General features: G+C 37.8%; 1 protein-coding gene across 1 annotated transcript in view; it reads right to left on the bottom strand.

Annotated features, from left to right (window-relative positions):
- OTUD4 (OTU deubiquitinase 4) overlaps positions 1-19565 on the bottom strand; it is a 45463-nt gene extending 25898 nt beyond the window's left edge. Inside the window, exons 1-7 of the mRNA XM_015081651.3 lie at positions 19264-19565; positions 13323-13406; positions 10751-10801; positions 4690-4736; positions 3926-3998; positions 2542-2623; positions 815-947 (exon numbers count right to left, since the gene is read on the bottom strand). Of these exons, the coding sequence (XP_014937137.2) occupies positions 815-947; positions 2542-2623; positions 3926-3998; positions 4690-4736; positions 10751-10801; positions 13323-13406; positions 19264-19422 (629 nt within the window). The 5' untranslated portion in view covers positions 19423-19565. The remainder of the gene's footprint in view (positions 1-814; positions 948-2541; positions 2624-3925; positions 3999-4689; positions 4737-10750; positions 10802-13322; positions 13407-19263) is intronic.
- Between the last annotated feature and the right edge of the window lie 351 nt (positions 19566-19916).

Raw genomic sequence — 19916 nt, 5'->3', positions numbered from 1 at the left:
CCTTGAGTTCAAGCCCCGCTTGACAGCTCAGAGCCTGGAGCCTGTTTCAAATTCTGTGTCTCCCTCTTTCTCTCTCCTCCCTGGCTCATGCTCTCTCTTCTCAAAAATAAATAAATGTTAAAAAAAAAAAAAGATGCTTGTTCACAACCTAAACAGAGGTATTATTCAGAGCTGTTCACATACTTATACCCCAACTTGGGACCTTTATTATCCAAAAAAGAAAAAGAAAGGCGTTAGAATCTAAGTTAAAAAAACAATAAAAGAAAGTCAAGGAGGGGAGCTTGGGTGGCTCAGTCAGTTAAGGTCCTGGATGACCTCACAGTTTGTGAATTCGAGCCCCCTGTCAGGCTCCACACTGACAGCACAGAGCCTACTTGGGATTCTCTCTCTCCCTCTCTTTGCTCCTCCCCTGCTCTCTCTCTCAAAATAAATAAATAAATATTTTTTTAAATATGCTAAAGAAAGTCAAGGAAATAAAAAATGGCTCTTTTGCATCACTGGATACGTAAACAATTACCTGGTTAACCTTAAAATTTTACATTACACACACTATAAATCTATTCTACACATATACATCTAGATTATGTAGAAATAAAGCCTAGCAGCCAAAACATCAACTTCAAAAACAATCCCGTAATAGAAATTAGATAAAATCAGTGGCAGGAAAAAAGAAACTGGGACTGCAGGTTGCTGTATTTCAGGAATACCATTCATAATATCTCTATATGTGAGGCAAATCCATGCAGAAACATTCGTTGAACTGTTTCTTTGTATGGCACTATAAAGACATTTTAGGACTTAAATTCATTCTTACTTGCAACTGTCATCCTCTGAATCTGATACTTCACTGTTGTTTTCATCAGCTACTTCAGAGGTGTCTAGCCCCATCAAAATTTTACTAACATCAGTTTTAAACACCTTTTCATACAGCAATTCATAAAGGAGAGCTGCAATTAATAAGAGAAATATTATGCAACACTAATTTTATGTTTTAACATAAAATTGACAATGTCCATTGCCCAGGCCTCTAAAATCCTAACTATGCACCTGTCACACTTTATGATTAATAACACAATTTAATCAGGAAGTTATCTAGAGAGCAACTAGAATTTCTGTCTGTGCTATTAATTCAAAATCATTACATAAGATACTGCCATTTTTAAAACAACACAAAAGGGTATCATAAGTGTAAAACAAATATGACAATAAAAGCTAAACATGCATACTGAGCAACTGCTACATTCCATGCACGGTGTGAAGCCTCTATGTATGGTCATATTTAATAGCCCAGCAGTCAAGTGTTATTATTCTAACTGTACAGGTGAGGAAACTTGAGAATATGAGATGTCACACAACGTGCCCAACCTTAAGAGACTCAGATACTGGATAGAAAACATTTCACAAGGGACTCAAAAAATAAATGTATTCTCAGCAGTCACTGAAGGAAAGAACTATATTCAGACAACTTTTTTGCTTTTAAAAAAACCTTCCAGGAACCACTGAAATATTTATTACCAAATACTTAAAAACAAATTACACATGGCATTTAGGACTCTCATTTGGTTATATCGCAGTGATCTTTATGAAATTAAAAATTCATCAACAGGTGCCCACCCTTTAAATGAGTCGCCAAAAAGACCACCTTCTCACAGATCACCTTTCTTCTGCCCCTGATTATCATTCAAACCACAGGCACTGACAAGTACAGGTAAGGTAGGCTCCAGGAGCTATCCTTCCTAAAGCTGAAATGTTTACATTTTAACCAGCTGGAAGAGAAGCACACAGCCCAAGATACAAATAGACTTTCAAATCTCAAAACAGATCAATTTTAAAAACTGCACTACACATATCTTTACTGGTCACGACTAGCTTAAGAACAGAGGAAAGAGCTGCTACAGGCCCAGCATTGCTGCTCTGTGTGAGTGAGGTGCACTTCATCAGACAGATGGATAAAGGAAATAAAGGTAAGAAGAAGAAAGAAACTACTAAAGCAGTGACTCTCCACTGGGGAAGGAGAGGGGATTTTATCCTCCTAGGAAATACCTGGCAAAATCTGGACAGATTTCTTTGCTTGTCGCAATGGGAAAGAGAACACTCTACACAGCATATGCCAAGGACACTACTAAACATCTCATAATGCACACAACAGCTCCGACAGAGTTATCTGACCCAAAATGTCAATAGTGCCAAGGTTAAGAAACCCTGCTTGCTCTAGAGCCAAAACAATCAAATGCTTGATTTGTTCACTTAGATTTTCAAGGTCTACACTAACAACTTTAAAAATGCATACAAATCCTTATTACTGAAATAAAAGACTGCAAGAAAGAAAGAACTTCATATTTACAGGTTGAACTCAAGCTACTAGCTCCATTTTTTCCTAGTCAAACAAGTTTTTAATAAAATATTAACATTTTTGCTAACCTGAGATTCTTCGTGTATCTTTTTATACAACAAAACAGAGTATATTTTCTTTGACTTGTCTGCATTGACTAGATAGCCTACAAATATTACTTCCCATACAAGCACAAGGGTGATACTTACATTGACACATTGCAGAGTTCTCTTTATACTTTATGGGATAGACAATATCATAATGATTTCCATTTGAAAAACACAGTAATACCTGAAAGGGAAAAATTAAAGACATCTTTTAGCACTTCATATATGATACTTACATAGCAACTTATACCTCCAATTTCTCTTACTAGTAAATAATTTCCAAATAGAAGATGATTATTTTAGAAGCAACCTAAAGCTCCAAGTTGGTCAATTATGGTACATCCAATGCTGAAATGTTACACAGCCATTAAATTAAAAAGTTCTTAATGATGGGGAAATGCTTATAGGATACAAAAACTGGACACAATACATGAAAACATGATTTCAACTATTTAAAAAGACCATTAAAAGACTGTAAGAAATATTAAATACTCCAAAACCGTATTAAAATGCTTACCTCTAAGAGGCACAATCAAAAGTTCAATTTTTCTGATGTTTTACAGTTTTTTTCTTTTAATGTTTATTTATTTTTGAGAGAGCGAGCAAGCAAGAGTAGGGGAGGGGCAGACAGAGAGGAAGACAGAGGATCTGAAGCAGACTCTGCACTGACAGCAGCAAGCCTGATGCAGGGCTCAAACTCACAAGCCAGGAGATCATGACCTGAGCCAAAGTCAGACACTTAACTGACAACCACCCAGGCACCCTGATGCTTTACAGTTTTAAATGCTTTCTAGTCAACTACTTACACAAGGAGAAATACACACTGATTTTGATTAGATTATGTCATGATCCAAAACTTGGATTGGAAAGGCCAAATCCAGAGCCAAGAAACTCCAAAGTCCTTTTTAAAAAGGCAGCATTTCGCTCAATTCTCCTCCCCCTTACCACCATTAGCATGATGACAAAACACTTCAACTTGGCTTGGATGATTCCAAAACAGGTAATTAAAACAAAGTTCTTTTAATAATGAATCAATTGAGGTTTTTTTCTTCTAGGCTCACATAAATTTTCAGTTGTTTCCAGTCTGTGACTAGATATTAACACGTAGGCCAGTAAATTATCTTTATAATCAAAAATAAATCACTATTATCCAAGTATTTCTGGATGCAATGGCAGAACCTACTTTCACAAGTTATTTTACTACTTAATGTTTATACTGATGCAAAACAGTCTAGTTAATCATATACACTAGTATTGCAATGTTTTTTCCTCTAGTGAAATGTTAGGACACAGTTCTCCACTGTGATTTCTGGGGTAAATCAAATACAAAATATGATTCAGTAATGACTAACAGGAACTTTTAAAAATTATCATAAACTTCATAAAAAACATTTCAAGAAGTCACTTTAAATTTTAGCTTACAAGGTCAAGGTGGCAAGTGATTCTTTTACTTAAATCCTTTAGAAACACTTAGAAAAATTCTTACCTTTTCAGGAAAATTATTTTCAGTTACTTGTGAAGGAGAAACATTTGGTTCCCGATAAATTATAAAATCTTTCCTGAAAATAAAATTTAGCAATTACTTCTGAGGGAATGTATTTCATGATTTGAGATTTAAGTATTCATTTATTCATTCATTCATTCATGCAAGAGCCTAATATGTGCTAAGGCACATATGTGTTCCAGGCATTGGAGATGGAGCAATAAATAAAAGATAGTAATAGAATAAGTTGTAAGGTACCTATATAAAAGCATCTTTTTAAAAAATAAAACTTCAAATATAATTTGCATATGTTATCTTTAAATATAATTCTAAAAGGAGTCTTCAAAATTACAAAAACTGTGAAGACAAAATTTTATACAGAAATTTCAAAAAGAAAAAAAATAAAGCATTCACCTGCTCCTCTACTAGACAGAAGTAGTAAAATACTAACATGATTTTTTGCCTCAGTACTAGTGGCCATTTGATGCTACTGGCCCTGAGAAAGTAGGAAATCATTCCTCTATGAAGTTGATAAGTGGTATCGTTTACAGGCCTGGAAAAATGTATTTCTTTCCAAAAATATTTTGAGAATTAAAATTTCTAAACACTGACATATTTAATGTCAAAATCTTATTGAGACAATTTAAAAAACTTTAGAAAAGATGCTTCACAACCAAGCTTTGCTATTTTAACTATTTTAGCACAACGGAATATACTAATTTCCCACTGACTTTATTTTTGTTTACTTATGTTACTATAAGGTTTACCTGTACATAAGAGAAAGGGCACTTATTTCCACTTGTCCAACCCATTCCTACATTGAAGAAAAAAAGTTGGCACTTAGGTATCTCATACTTTTTACAATACATATGCCTCTATGTAATACCTTAATATGTACCTTTATGCGATATATCTAGTAAGCTGGAAAAGCTCATTAATATTAGTCTTATGAATACTATGAACACATTTATATAAAACAAACTTTACGTATGTAACTAAAAAGTTACTTCAGAAAACAGCCCAAGTCTCTGTTGTAAAAATCCTTAGTAACACAGGGTAAAAGGATAGTTCGTATTGGTGTAATAAGACCGTAAAATGGCATCTCTACATGGAGCACCTGCTGACAAGAACTATGTCCTCTAACCTAGCACCCAAGACAGAGCTTGGAACGTGTATGGGCCCAGAAAATGAGATGTTGAGTAAAAGCAGAACTCAAGAATCAGAAAGGATAAAAAGGAGAAGGTTTTCAGGGTGACTGAAAATACAAAGAGAACAGTGTCCTAGCCATCTTTCTGAAATGATTTAAAATTCTACAGCCCTAAATGAGTCATTTTTTTTAAGTCTTTAAGCCTTTTAGAAGGAAATGGACAGTATATATCAAAATTTTAAATATCCATATACTCTTTGACCCAGCAATTCAGATTCTGTAAACCTATCCTAAACAGTTATTTCATGTTCACAAAAGTATAAAGAAGGATGTTCACTGTAGCTAATTTTTTTTTAAAGAAAGCCCAATATTCTACTAGTAGGAAAGGAGAAATCGAATAATTTATGGTTCATCCACACAATGTATGGAACACCATGCAGTCAGGTATACACATATGAACTGACTTTATACTATGAAGTATAAAAACTAAGTCACGGTTAAAAACAATACAAACAAACAAACAAACACCTATTGTGTAAAAGAAAGAAACTGCTATGTTTAGTATATGTATGTGTATGAGAACTGGAAGGGTACATCCTAAACTGACAATGGAGACAGGGAATTCAAGATCAAGGAAAATGAAGGACTTTCACTCTTCATTCTGTATTAAATCTTTTACCATGAGAATGTGTTTCTATACCACTTATGAAATTAGTAAAGACTTAAAACCAGGACTCACTAAAGATAATAAGCTGAGCTACAATAAGTGAATGCAGCCACGTTTTCCTTTAAAGAAATCTGACATAAGATTTTAAACACTGTTTTCATCTCAAACAAAGATAATCTTCCCCCCAGAGATTCTTCATTTTAATAGTTCTTAAAAGTTGGCTCTGGTTTTCAAAATGAAATGGGTGCCATATATTAAAATAGACTTCTTAAAATAGGCCTCTCACTAACAATCAGAGCTTCTCATAAGCGGCTACAAGTGACACTCTCTGGTGTAGAGGAGATCCTTCACTCAGACCAGTTTGCTTAAATCACAAACACAAGCTACATCTACTTCATGCAAAAGATGTTACCATCACTTCTAAAAATGGAACATTATTCTAGTGTCAACAAAATACTACCTCTCAAATAATGTACCATTTCATAAGTACTTAATCTTCAGAATAAATTCTGTTGTAGTCTGGTTAAGTAAACAATGGCTATCATAACATTCTGTCTTCTCTAACCAGGGTCAACTTTAAATTATAAAATGTATCTATGTTCTACCATTGTATTCTACCTTAAGGCTATAATTTTATTTACTCAGCACTTCTTATGATGTTTAATATACTTCCTTATTGTGGGTGACAGTAAAGCATTTCTGCAAAATCTGTTTTAACCATAATGAACCGTATTCAAAAACATAAAAACATTAAAAAAAACTTTTGTTCCTAAGGATGCCATTAAGAAAATGAAAAGATAAAGTCAGAAATTGGAAGAAAATATTTGAAAGATACATTTCCAATTACAGAACTCTATCCAGGTTAAAGAACTCTTACAATTTGATAAAACCAGCAACGTTAACAAAAGATGGTCAAAATCTACGAACAGACATTTCACCAAGATAAATGGATGGCAAATAAGCACATGAAAAGATGTTCGACATCAGAGAAATACACAACCACTAGAACAGCTATAATTTCAAAGGATGACAAGAGTGAATGTTCAGAGATGTAGAGCAGTTGGAATTTTCGTATACTGCCAATGAGGAAGCAAAATGGCAGAGCCACTTTGAAAAAGGTTTTTCAGTTTCTCATTAAGTTAAACATACATTTACCATATGACCCAGCAATTCCACTCCTGTGTGTTAATCCAAAAGAAAATATATGTCCACACAAAGACTTCTATTATAAGCAAATGTTCTTAGCAGCTTTAATCATGAAACAGCCTAAAACTGGAAAGAACCCAAATATCCCATCAACTGACAAATACATGGATGTGCAAATTGCAGTACTCCGTATAACAAATGACCACTCATCAATAAAAAGGAACAAACTGATAGATCCAACAACATGGATGAACAGATGAACGTCAAGGTGTCTTCCATAATGTAACAGGAGCCAGATACAGAAACTACAGATACTACAAACTGTACCATTCCATTTATATAGTCTAGAAAAAGCAAAACTTACAAAACAGGTCAGTGGTTGACAAGAGCCAAAAGGTGGGGGAAAAGGGATTAAGTGCAAAAGGACATAAGGAACTTTGCGAAGTGATAGAAATGTCCCATATGTGTCTGTAGTGGTGGTTACACAACACCTGTGAAATCTCATCAAATTATACACTACTTAAAATTGGTGAATTTCACTGTATGTCAATTTTACCTCCATAAAACTGACAAAAACATATTCTTGCAAAAAGTTTGAGGCATTTTTCAAAATGTTTCACTTGTTTATTAAGCAAAAGCATAAAGATGCCTTCTCTGAGAACTAGACGAAACTAACAGTTTATCAACTGTATTTCTCTTCATTTCATACATCCTAAGTATCAGGGAAAAAGAAAAACAAAGACATAAATATCTTTTTCTAATAAAGAAGCACAAACATCTGTTCAGAAGGTACCTGTAAAACATCTGGGGAAGAAACCTGAGCAGACTGGGGAGAGCAAAGTGTCATAAAAATAAAAAAGCTGGCCAGCCAGCACCTTGGGAAAGAGGCACTTGTCCCACGAGCTCAAAAGCACAGAGACTTCCCTCCTTCCTCTCACACAGACTCCTAAATCAGTCTCAGTTCAGTTCACACTACCTCATTTCCTCCCTTTATTCCCTCTCTCCATTCTCATCTGGTCCATTCTTTCTCATAACCTCTTAGCTTGATAGCCTAAATTGCTACACAAAAATTACCCTAACATTACATTGTGGGATTTTTCTTGAGTAAAAAGTTAATAAATGGGGGGGGGGGGAAGGCATGACACTTGGATGGCTCAGTCAGTAGAGCGTGCAACTCCCAATCTCCAGGTCATCAGTTCAAGTCTCACGCTGGGTGTAGAACTTACTTAAAAAAGGAAAAAAAAAAAAAAAGGAACAGGGTGCCTGGGTGGCTCAGTCAGTTAAGCGTCTGACTCTTGATTTTGAAGCAGGTCTTGATCTCACAGTTCGTGAGATGGAGCCCCACGTCAAGCTCTATGCTAACAGCATGGAGCCTGCTTGGGATTCTCTCTTCTCTCTCTGTCCCTCATGCTCTCTCTTGAACTTGCTCTCTTTCTCGCTTTCTCAAAGTAAATGTTTAAAAAAAAGGAGGGAAAAAGTTAATAAATGGTCCTGTCATGTCCTTTATTTTCTGTAAATTGGAGTAAAAATGACCAGTAACAGGACTATAAAGATAACATTCTGGTGTTTATCTTTCCTAAGATGTTATATATAATGCAATATGGATTTAACATTCATTCAACATACACAAACTAATCATCAGTTTGGCACCTCAAATTAAAAGTAATGATGAAAAAAATTCCAAAAGCGATAAAATATACAAATCTTTTCGAAGATGGGGCGCCTGGGTGGCTCAGTTGGTTGAGCGTCTGACTTCGGCTCAGGTCATGATCTCACAGTCCATGAGTTGGAGCCCCGCGTCTGGCTCTGTGCTGACAGCTCAGAGCCTGGAGCCTGCTTCTGATTCTGTGCCTCTCTCTCACTGCCCCTTCCCTGTTTGGTCTCTGTGTCTCTGTGTCTCTGTCTCTCTCTCTCTCTCTCTCTCAAAAATAATAAACATTAAAAAATAAATAAATAAATCCTTTCGAAGCTTTTTTTTGAAGCAGCAGCTTTAAAATAAAAGAAAAAAATGAAAACTTCAGGAAAATGGTTATTTGTGACTATAGAACTCAATACTGAAATCACTGAATTAAAAATGAAGTTAGATCTAGAGAAAAGGCCTTCAGAAGGTAATTGTCTCCAAAACTGGAACAATGCTATACTTACTTCTTTTTTGACACTTCATGTACTGTGTACATTTTTCCATGTATTCAACATTTTTTTTAAAAAACATGCAATTTGTCTTCCCACCTCTGTGGTCTCATCTACCCCCAACCGTCTCTGCACAGTATTTTATCCATCCATTCAGACAGCCAACAAAGATGCCAGGCACTATTCTTGGTTCTCAAAAGTGAACAAAACATACTCACTTCCTGCCTCAAAAAACTTAAAAGGTTTCCCAACACCAGATTCTCAGGCCCCCAGGCATAGACTTTGATTCAGGTCTGGAATAGTGGCTAGGCAATCTGTATTTTTACAACCACCTCGGGTAATTCCAAATGCAGATGGTCTATGGTTGACACTCTTGAAATGCTAGCCTAAAGCATAAGCTTCTAACTACTGAGCCTAGCACTGAATGCTCTTCTGTGATAAACCCCACAGATGGCCCTCTGACTTCTCACTACCTCCTACCTTCACATGCTCCATACAAACTGAACTGCTTTCTGAAAGCTGCCTTGCTCACAATTTTCCCTACCCAGAAATGCCCTTAACCTTAGGCATTTTGCATCCAGCAATTTATTCAGACTTCAAATGCCAACCCACTACCTCTTGTTTTGTCTACTTCAGTAAAAATAAAAACTTGAATGCCTATAGCATCATTTCTGTACTTTTTAATGTTTTATTTATTTTTGAGAGAGAGCATGTGCACCTGGAAGCGGAAGAAGGGCAGAGAAAGAGGGGGAAAGAGGATCTGAAGCAGACTGCACTGACAGCAGAGAAACTCATGAATCACCAGATCATGACTTGAGCCAAAGTCAGATGCTCAACCTACTGAGCCACCCAGATGCCCCACATCTATACATACGATAAATGTGCTTTCTCACTTGCGTTAGGTATTTTTCCGTATTACAGGGAAACTTCTGAGAACAGCACCCAAACCTGTTACTTCTGCATTCCCAGAGTGCCTGGCAATTCTTGGCACTCAACAAGGACTCAAACTAGTGTCAGAGAACCAAATGGAGATACCAATTGTTAATCAAACACCCTGTTCCTATATTATCCCTTTTCCTCCCTACCTAAATCCTCTTCTTAGCTTCTTCCTTTGCTAATATTATTTTAAACTCAATAGAGATTACCTCTGAGGATGATGGAATATTCTACAGGGCATTCTATGTGGCATTTCATGGTATTTGGATTTTTACAGGGAGAACAGTTTTGTAAGCAGAAAAAAAAATTCTTTTTAACTTCAACATGACTGAGAAGGCATGACAGTAGGATTTGGGGAAGTCCCATCCTTTTACTCAACGGTCTCTTCCTTCTTCTTAAGCTGATCATGGGAAATGGAACTACATAAAAGAATCTTGTCTTCTCAGTGGCCTAAAGAAGCAATCAAATCTTGCACCCTGTCGATCATGCCCAATACCCGTACCAACACAGCATCCTGAAAATCATCACCAGTGTTATTATAGGTCTTTTATACTACATTCAGATGTCATTATGACAAAGGTAAAGATAGCATGACTCTGTCCTTAGTGAGGCAACATCCAGTATACAGCTCCAACTGGCTTCCACATAAATGCTGCATAAAATGTGCAACTAAGAAGTGTTTATTAAAGAAAAGTACTCACTATAACTGCTCCATACACCATAAGATTACATTTTAATGAATTCTGAATACATTATTTGAATATATAAAAAACATAACATATATTACAGAATCACTGCATACCTGTGGATTTTCCAAACGTTTTAAATACTCTTCAAATGACCCTTCTATAAACTGCAAAAATAAATAAATAAATAAGTGTATTAGAAATACATCGAAACAAAAACCTTTTCATTCTGAATTCCTGAGTTCTTACATGAACCTTGGATACGTTAGTAATGATAACAGTAATACAGGTATATACATTCAACCTAATTATTAAAATACGTAAAAATCATTAAGTAAAGACCGTAAAGATACAAAAGAATTCAGAAAAGTAAACATTATCAGAAAAGATCTCCTGGACAGGATACAGCCAGGCACAGACACAATGTGGTGTGAAGAGGCACTGTGTTGGGAAGACAGGAGTCAACTAGCCAGGAGGAACAGGAAAACCTGGTGGGGACAACAGACTGAGAGAGGAACTCAACTGGACACCTGTTTATAGAGGGACTTGAGCACAGGAAGGACTTGCAGACTGAGGGAGAAGGCAATTCAAGGTCACTGCTGGTGACATTATGAACAGAGAAACATACAAAGCAAGCACTTAGGGATTATTCTGGTAATGGCCAATGCAGAGAGGAGAATTAAAGAAGGACAATATACTAGCTAAGAAATATTAGTTTACTAATATAGATATGCATACAACTCTTAGGTCAGTCATACTAAAAACAGAGATGAGAACTAATAATACTACATATTTTGTTGAACCAACTAGGTTTTTCATTTGCTTCATGCTTTAACATAAAAAGTTTATTTAAGCTGTTATGTTTTTTGTTAGCCATCACACTAATTTAATTGAGAAATCTCCCAAAGACATTCATCTGAAATACCAAACTCAATTTTATTTAAATTATAGTCCCAGTTAATTTAACAAAGTGATACACTTAGAAACATACACTCTCCAGTCTATAAAAATCTTGTAAACACCCATTTCCTTTTTTGCGACTGATATTAATTCTTTTATTGATCATATGCTGTCAAATGCCCCAAAAGTATCTTAAGTTTTAACACATAATTATAATAAAATAGCCACATATTTTAAATATCCCACCAACCAGAGGCTACTCTTCTGTATTAGGTAATTATTTATACTTTAGGGGAAAAAAATAAACCCACAAAACCATTTAAAGTTAGAAGAGACCTAAGTGGTGTTCTGACACAAGCCTGCATCCAATCTGAGATTCTCCTTTCTAATCAGAAAGTATACATCTAGACTCTGACTAAACATTTTCAGTAAACAAGGCACACATCCCCCACCCTCCTTCCCATGACAGCCTTTTCCAATTTTGGCCAACAGAAATTGTTTGAAGGTACTTATTATAAAAGGAAATTAAAACTTTCCCCATTGGAACTTCCAACTTCTGATCATACCTCTTAAGACTGTAAAGGCTAAATAAATATATGCAAAGCATTTAAACAATGCCTGGCACATAGAAAGTGCTCAACCAATGACAGCAATTTCCACTACTTGTGGTCAACAGTGTTTTATACTCTGAGGCCAATAATAATGATTAACTTGTAATTTCTTTAAAATACTTGAAGACCATTCCACTCTCCTCACCTCTCCCCGTTTTCTATCACACCCTAATACTTTTATCTAGCCTCCACACATCACCAGTTTCTTTTTGTAAGACAAGTTCTCAAATCTGATCAAGTGGGTAACTCTCCTTTCCGGAATATATTACTGTCGTTCTTATAACACGGTACCCAGAATACACTCAGAATGTCACCAGTAGTAACATTTTTCCTGAATACAGGAACACTAATGCAAAAGCACATCCAAATTAAGACACTGAAAGAAACACACACACACACACACACACAAATTAAGAGCTATTTACCTATTAAGTTTTAGAATTGAGTTATTTACAAGGTGTCAATGTTTTTTTGGCAGTCAAAGGGGAAAAATATTAAAAAGTCATCAGATGACATCATTCCAGGTCATAAAACCCAGAACTAGTAAATCCTACTAAGGCTTTCAATATAAAATGAAAACAGGCCACTGTGGCATCTTATTTCACAGCCTACTATATACTACCGAGAAAATTACAGTAAGTTGTTATACAACATTATAGCAATTATTAATCATTATTTACATAATTAGTGTTGTGATGTGTGATTCATAATGATGAATCCCAAAAAGTAAAAATCTGTAACTGCCTCTGATAAAATCAAAGACTCAGTATTAGCTAAGTTCAGCATATTTTTTTTGCTCCAAGTCTGAAATTTTTTAAATTCACAAAGGATTACCAATCACAGAAAACTATTAGTTAACCATGACAAACAATTCCCTGACCATGACAAAGCTCCCTCTTAACATGCAAGGATTCTGTCCAAGTCATGCTTCCATCTTCCACAGCTCAGTGTCTTTATCATAGAAGCTTTCTAAATGTCTAAATAAATGAAAACCACAAAACAACCTAAAAATATCACAATATAATTGGATTTAAATCCAATAAAGCAGTTTTTTAAGGGGTTTATCTTCATAACCTGCATTAAGAGCCAGCCTGTGAAATTCCCACCAGATCACTTCTACAGGCTAAGATGTAAATGCAAATCAAGACACCATTTCATGTTTAAAATTACAAATTACCGCTTCAAATTTCTCTCTGTTCTCTCGAAGATAGTGAATACAGGCCATTCTGACTTCCACATGGCGAGACTGAGAATGCAATACCTGAAAAGAAAAAGCAACACGTCACTAAGCATTTTGTTAAACGAGGATTTAAGTTACAACCTAGCACTTTCTTTCACACCCAAAATAACCTCAAAACCGATAAAAATCACTCTCTCCATTTGCCTTTCTGTAATTTCTACATCTTTATTCATTCCCACCTCTTCCTCTAGCCACAGATGACATGACATATAAGATCGATACTACTCCTTAAGTCATTCTATAAAGCACTTATTACCATTTCTCCTTTAGGTCACTTTTGTGAGGAAATCTTTGTAAACTTAGATAATTTCCTCTCTTCACCAGCCCTCTTCTACCTCTGCCCTTCACAAAGCATGGCTAACAGAATCCCTGCAAAGTAGTGGTTACCTTCATCCTATGCTTGTTGGAAAAGAGAACAGGCAACTTCAACAAGAATCCTCTTTAAGGCTTTAAGTCTGTAAGAATTAGATTTCTTTTTTCCCAATAATTTTGAATTACTTGCCTTATGTAGAAATTTAGTTCCACTGTGGTTTCAGAAAAACTAAGGTACTCATTCTTAAATCCTTAGTTGTCAGGCTTACACAACTCTTGAAAAAACATCCAAGTGGGCAGCACACGGGATGCAAACATGCTGCTATGTGCTGTCACCCCAACAGCCTTGAAACTTGCTCTTTGTCTCAAAATATTTCGTTTTTTTCCTAATGTTTTTTAATGTTTATTCATTCTTTGAGATACAGAGACAGAGCATGAGTGGGGGAGGGGCAGAGAAAGAGGAAGTAACAGAATCTGAAGCAGGCTCCAGGCTCTGAACTGACAGCACAGAGCCCAACGCGGGGCTCGAACTCACGGACTGTGAGATCATGACCTGAGCTGAAGTGGGACAGGACTGAGCCATCCAGGTGCCCCTCATTATTTTTTTTTAAACTAGGCTCCACGTACAACATGGGGCTCCAACTCAAGACCCCAAGACCAAGAGTTACATGCTCTACAACCAAGCCAACCAGGAGCCCCAGCCCAAACCAAAATCTTAAAGCACCAACTGAAATAAGCCACACTACAAAGATGACCCAAACTCTCTCACATAGTAGTCTCTGTATTCTTATGCTAAACAATTAGTTCAACAAAAAGATAACTTACTGGCATTTTGTTTCTTACTAAAATGCTAAAGCTCTGGTGTGAAAAAACTAGTATTATTAAGTGCTTAGAACTCTTGGCTAGCCTCAAATACTTTAACTATCATGCTTAAAAGATTACAACTATTTTCTATTAATGGGTGTCTCAAATGAAGGTGTTCCTGGTACCTTAAAGGGTCAAGGCAGAAAACAAACAAAAACCCTGAAACATTGAAAATAACCACATATCAAAAATTAATTAACCACATGTCAAACTACTAATAAGGCTTTTAGAATTTATATTAATGTAAAGTAGCTTTAAGAGTTAACAGATCCAGCCCCGCATCCACTCTGGGGGCTCTGCAATGACAACACAGAGCCTGCTTGGGATTCTCTCTCTCAAAATTAAACCAAAAAAAAAAAAAAAAAAAAAAAAAAAAAAAAAAAAAAGGGCATTACAGGTCCACTCAGCAAACAACAGATGTTGGAAAGGATGCAGACTTTTACACTGTTGGTGGGAATGCAAACTGGTGCAGCCACTCTGGAGAACAGTCTGGAGGTTCCTCAAAAAATTAAAAATAGAGCTACCCTGCAACCCAGGTATTCACACTGCATTACTAGGTATTATCCAAAAAATACAAAAATGTTGATTCAAAGAGGCACATGCACCCCAATGTTTATAGCAGCACTATCAACAATAGCCAACTTATGGGAAGAGCCCAAATGTCCACTGACTGATGAATGGATAAAGAAGATGTGGTGTGTGTGTATATATACATGTGTGTGTATATACATATGTACACACACATCCACACACAAATGGAATATTACTCAATGATCAAAAAGAATGAAATCTTGCTATTTGCAACAACGTGGACGGAGCTAGAGTTATTATGCTAAGCAAAATAAGTCAGTCAGTGTAATTTAACATAACAGAAGAATATAGGGGAAGAGAAGAAAAAAAATAAGATAAAAACAGAGAGGGAAGCAAACCACAAAAGACTCTCACAGAGAACAAACAGAGTTGCTAGAGGGGTGTTGGGTTGGGGGATGGACTAAATGGGTGATGGGCATTAATAAGGGCATTTGTTGAGATGAGCACTAAATGTAAGTGATGAATCACTAAATTCTACTCCTGAAACCATTATTTACACTATATGTTAACTTGGATTTAAATAAAAGAAAAGTTGGGGCGCCTGGGTGGCTCAGTCACTTGCGTGTCCGACTTCAGCTCAGATCATGATCTTACAGTCCATGAGTTCGAGCCCGCATCGGGCTCTGTGCTGACAGCTCAGAGCCTGGAGCCTGCTTTGGATTCTGTGTCTCCTTCTCTCTCTCTGCCCCTCCTGTGCTCATACTCTGTCTCTCTCTGTCTCAAAAATAAATAAAAACATTTAAATAAATAAATAAATAAATAAATAAATAAATAAATAAATAAGTTACAAGTCCAAATAAGTGATTTCCTCTCATTCAGAGTGAGCAGATAATTCAGCAAAACGGAGGCTCTAGCTGCACACTTTACAAGTCTCTTTGATAACAGCCAAGGTTCATTTGTACTCACTCACAGAACCAGAGGCACAACTCTCTGGACAGCTAGTTATGTCTTTACATTAAGATACACTGAAGATGCACTAGCTGAGGTTACCGATGAGTTTGTTTTCAGCATACTAGCTGGTTTTCAGCTTAACAGAGTACACCTAACATTGCTATCTTGGGAACTATTACAAAGCCTCCTTATATATTCAAAACTTCCGGCTCTGGAAGAAATGTTTACGTATAAAAGTAACCACCACACAATTTTTTTTTTTCCAATTCAACAAATGATATTTAGCAAACACTTCTTCCACAGAAGCTATTTTAGACACTATTAAGAATCAAGGTATTATCACTTTGAGTAAACCAGTGTCCTCTGATATGGCTTCCTACCATTAGCCAAGCGAAGATAGTCTTAAAGGCATTTACCTAGCAACAGGTGGCAGACATTAACTGAATAAAACTTATTTTCCATCAAAGACAATGGCAAGCAAATCTGTCTTTTCCCCTCTTTCAACAAAGATTTTATTAGCACATGAAATCTGAACCTGTCACTCAGAAACAAAATTCTCAGCAACTTCCTTAAGGTGTAGGGTGCTGGAGCTTTTACAAAGTCAAGCACTGCAAGAGAAACAAGGTTAAATGACAACTATTTAAAAAGTGTAACTGCAAATGAGGATGTATGAACAGACCCGAATCAAACCTGCAGCCTGGAGCAGAGCTTGTGCAGCTGATACGCAAGTCTGGGGATGAGAACTGAATGTGTGTTGCTGTAAGCCAGTATGATTTTGGCTTACAAAATCATTATTTTGCAAAAGTTGGTAAAAGAATATCCCACCATAAAGACAATGACAAAAGAAAACAAAATAGAAAAAAAAAAGTGTAACTGCAAGCTCAAGGACACTCAGGAAGAATGCAAATATTAAGACAAATATCTCTGCTAATTATTATACACACACACACACAACCTAGAAAATAGGAGACTTTCCAATCTTCACTTGGGACAAGACAGTGATAAACACTGGGAAAGGCCGAGACATACTGCTTTAGCAAATCCTCTAAGAGCGCCCTATTTTTAGCTCCATGGCCACAGAGCTGATTCAGGTCAGGCCTCCTGCAGGCCCAAGTCCAGAAGTGTAAAAAGGGAAGGACCTATCTAAATCAGGTAATTTGGAAGGAAAGACTACTCCTAATTGAAGTCTCTCCCCCACCCTATCCCCCAAAGACTGCCAATTAGATTACTTACTCTGGCTCCTTCTTAGAAATGATAAATTATTTTTATATTATTGGGAAAACTGTTGGCCAAAAAGTAAATCTTTTGTACATACTTTTAAAGAGCACACCCTTTAAGCCTGACTTTGGTGTTACTTCCCTTCCCACCCCAACACACATGCACTTTGCCTTTAGCCATGAAGGCTACACCCTTAATCCTCGTGTAGTGAAGAAATGAGCTTCCCCCAAAATTCATGGTATTAAGCTTTCTAAGCTCAGTATACTAAAAATCATAATCACATAATCACATAATCAAAGGGGGATATTTCCTTATATCTAATTTAAATCCTATTACAAGATACAATAAAATGTGTTCTATGACAGGAGTAATGAGTTCTTGACACTAGCTTTTGCCCCTTTCTACCTAAACATAGAGATCTCACTTCAGTAAGAGAGGTTTCTGTATAATCATGTTTGCCAATTATGGCATACAATATAGAAATTACACACGGTTTTCTACTTCAATATAAACTAGAATCTGGATAATCCAATGCCAAATAAGCACCATACTTCCCTTATTTCAATTCATTTCTACCTCCTTCCTTACCAATCTCTTGCTAGAGCTAACACTATGTATAAATAAGGGCTGATGAATTCACTTCCACCCCTTTCCCCTGCTTCCGGAGGTGCTGAGGAGTCCAGGGAGGGTGAGGAAGAAGAAGGAACGCAGATGGAGATCCAGAAAATTCACAAATGGGACAGACTGTTTACTAACAGTAAAGACTGGGGTGGGAGTGTGTGAACATATCCCACAACACTGAAACATCCTAAATTTCTAAAAATGAGAGAAATCTAATGAACTGAAAAAGAGCTGGATTTAGGGAGCTGTACAAAGAATGTCTGAATGACAACACCAGCAACATAATACAAAGCTTATGTAGTTAAATCAATGTTAGAAAAAAAAAAATTTTATGATACAGATGCGAAAACAAGGGACTCTGGAATATAGCTGGCCCTCAGAAGTTGAAAAAAATGAGAATAGTCTACAGATGTTAAGTAAAACATTTATTCATTAAGTAGAAATTCTGGGAAACTATTTAGCATTCAAAAAAGGTGAGAAAAACAGAAACATAAAAACTCCACAGGAAGGGAAGAGAGGAAGGAAAAGCTCTTAAGCTGAAGGAAAGCAAACTGTGAAAGGTATGAAATACACACCAGGGCAGTAATGTGAAACTTTTGTCCAACTATTTCGACAGCTATTTTTCAATATAGGATGGGTTTTGGTGACTGCATACCAACTACACACTGTTATGTAACATGGAAAAAAACTCTTATAAAAGAAAAACATTTTCCTGTTAGAAAATGATTTTGACCATTAGCAGGGGAAATTCGGTCAAGAGCCTAGAGAACATCCAACACCAAAACAGCCTTTTAAGAAGAAAATTATTTTTAGTAAACCTTGCAGAGTCTAACAGAGGGTGGAATCTACTCCAAGACAATTGTTTTAAAAGTTATATTTTTAAAAGGCTGACTTTCCCAAACTACATTTTTCCGCTCTGAAGTCAAGCGGACATCGACGAACTAGACTCCCCCACATTCCAAAGTCCAGTAGAGAAAAAACAATGCTCAGCGAGTTATGCCGGGTGCACCACCTCCTCTAGTAAACACCGGTTTACTGGTGTGAACGCTGTACTTATAAAGCCGAGAGAAGGTGAATGCGGAACAGAATGGAAAAATATCATTTCGCCAAGTCCCCGGCAATCAATCTACCGAACAAGGCGCTCAACAGGCCTCACAGGTTGTCCTCATTATCTCTACACCAAGAGGGACAACACCCAGTTAATTTATGTGTTTTTAAGTTTCGATTTACAGCCTCCAGACCCAGGAAAGTGTCCCATTCCGGCGTTACAATGAACCGCTGTGACGACAGCCGGGCCACGCGCTGCTCCGGACGTGGGCGGCCCGCAAAGCTGCCCGCCGCCTCTTTCCCACCCAGCCTTCCCCGTCCCCCACCTCATTACCTGCTCCGCCACGGCTCGGAACAGGCACGACCCGTCCTTGGCGACCAGTTTCCGATACAAGCCCAGTTTCCGCAGATAGGCGTCCATCGGCGTCGCGTCCTCGCGGGGCCCCGCGCCGCCCTGGTCCACGCCGTCGGAAGCGCCGACGGCCGCCTCCATGTTGCCGGTCCTACTGCAGGCCAGGCGCGGCGCGGGCTAGCCCCACATGGCCGCGCCGCCGGCTCCTCGACGCCCCGGCCTAGGAGGGGCGGCGGCTCGGGCTCCGCGGGCGGCGGCAGGCAGCGGCGGCCCGAGGCAGCGGGCGGCGCTCCCCGCGCGCATAGGGGAGCCCTGCCTAATGCATGGCTGTGCGCACGCGGCCGCCTCCCGAGGGACCACGCGCCCGGCGGCAACGGGGGCAAATTAAAGAAACCCCGAACGTGAGAAGTCGCTGCCCGGCTCAGGAAAACAGCCGGGGGTCGCCGCCCCCACAAGTTTCCTCGTCCCGACCGGGGTGAGGCGAGGAAACCCCCGGCACCCCGCGTGCGCGGGGCCGGCTCAGGGGAAGCGAGGCCTGCGTCCCCCGCGCGCTCCCCACCCTAGGAGCCGAGGAAGCCAAAAGAGAAAGACGCGGCCTTTCCTTTCCCCACCTCGCAGGAGGGCGCCGGAGGGGC

The sequence above is a fragment of the Acinonyx jubatus genome, chromosome B1 (genome assembly GCF_027475565.1).
Source record: "Acinonyx jubatus isolate Ajub_Pintada_27869175 chromosome B1, VMU_Ajub_asm_v1.0, whole genome shotgun sequence".
NCBI classification, from domain to species: domain Eukaryota; kingdom Metazoa; phylum Chordata; class Mammalia; order Carnivora; family Felidae; genus Acinonyx; species Acinonyx jubatus.
This window is presented reverse-complemented; position numbering and strand designations above follow the sequence as displayed.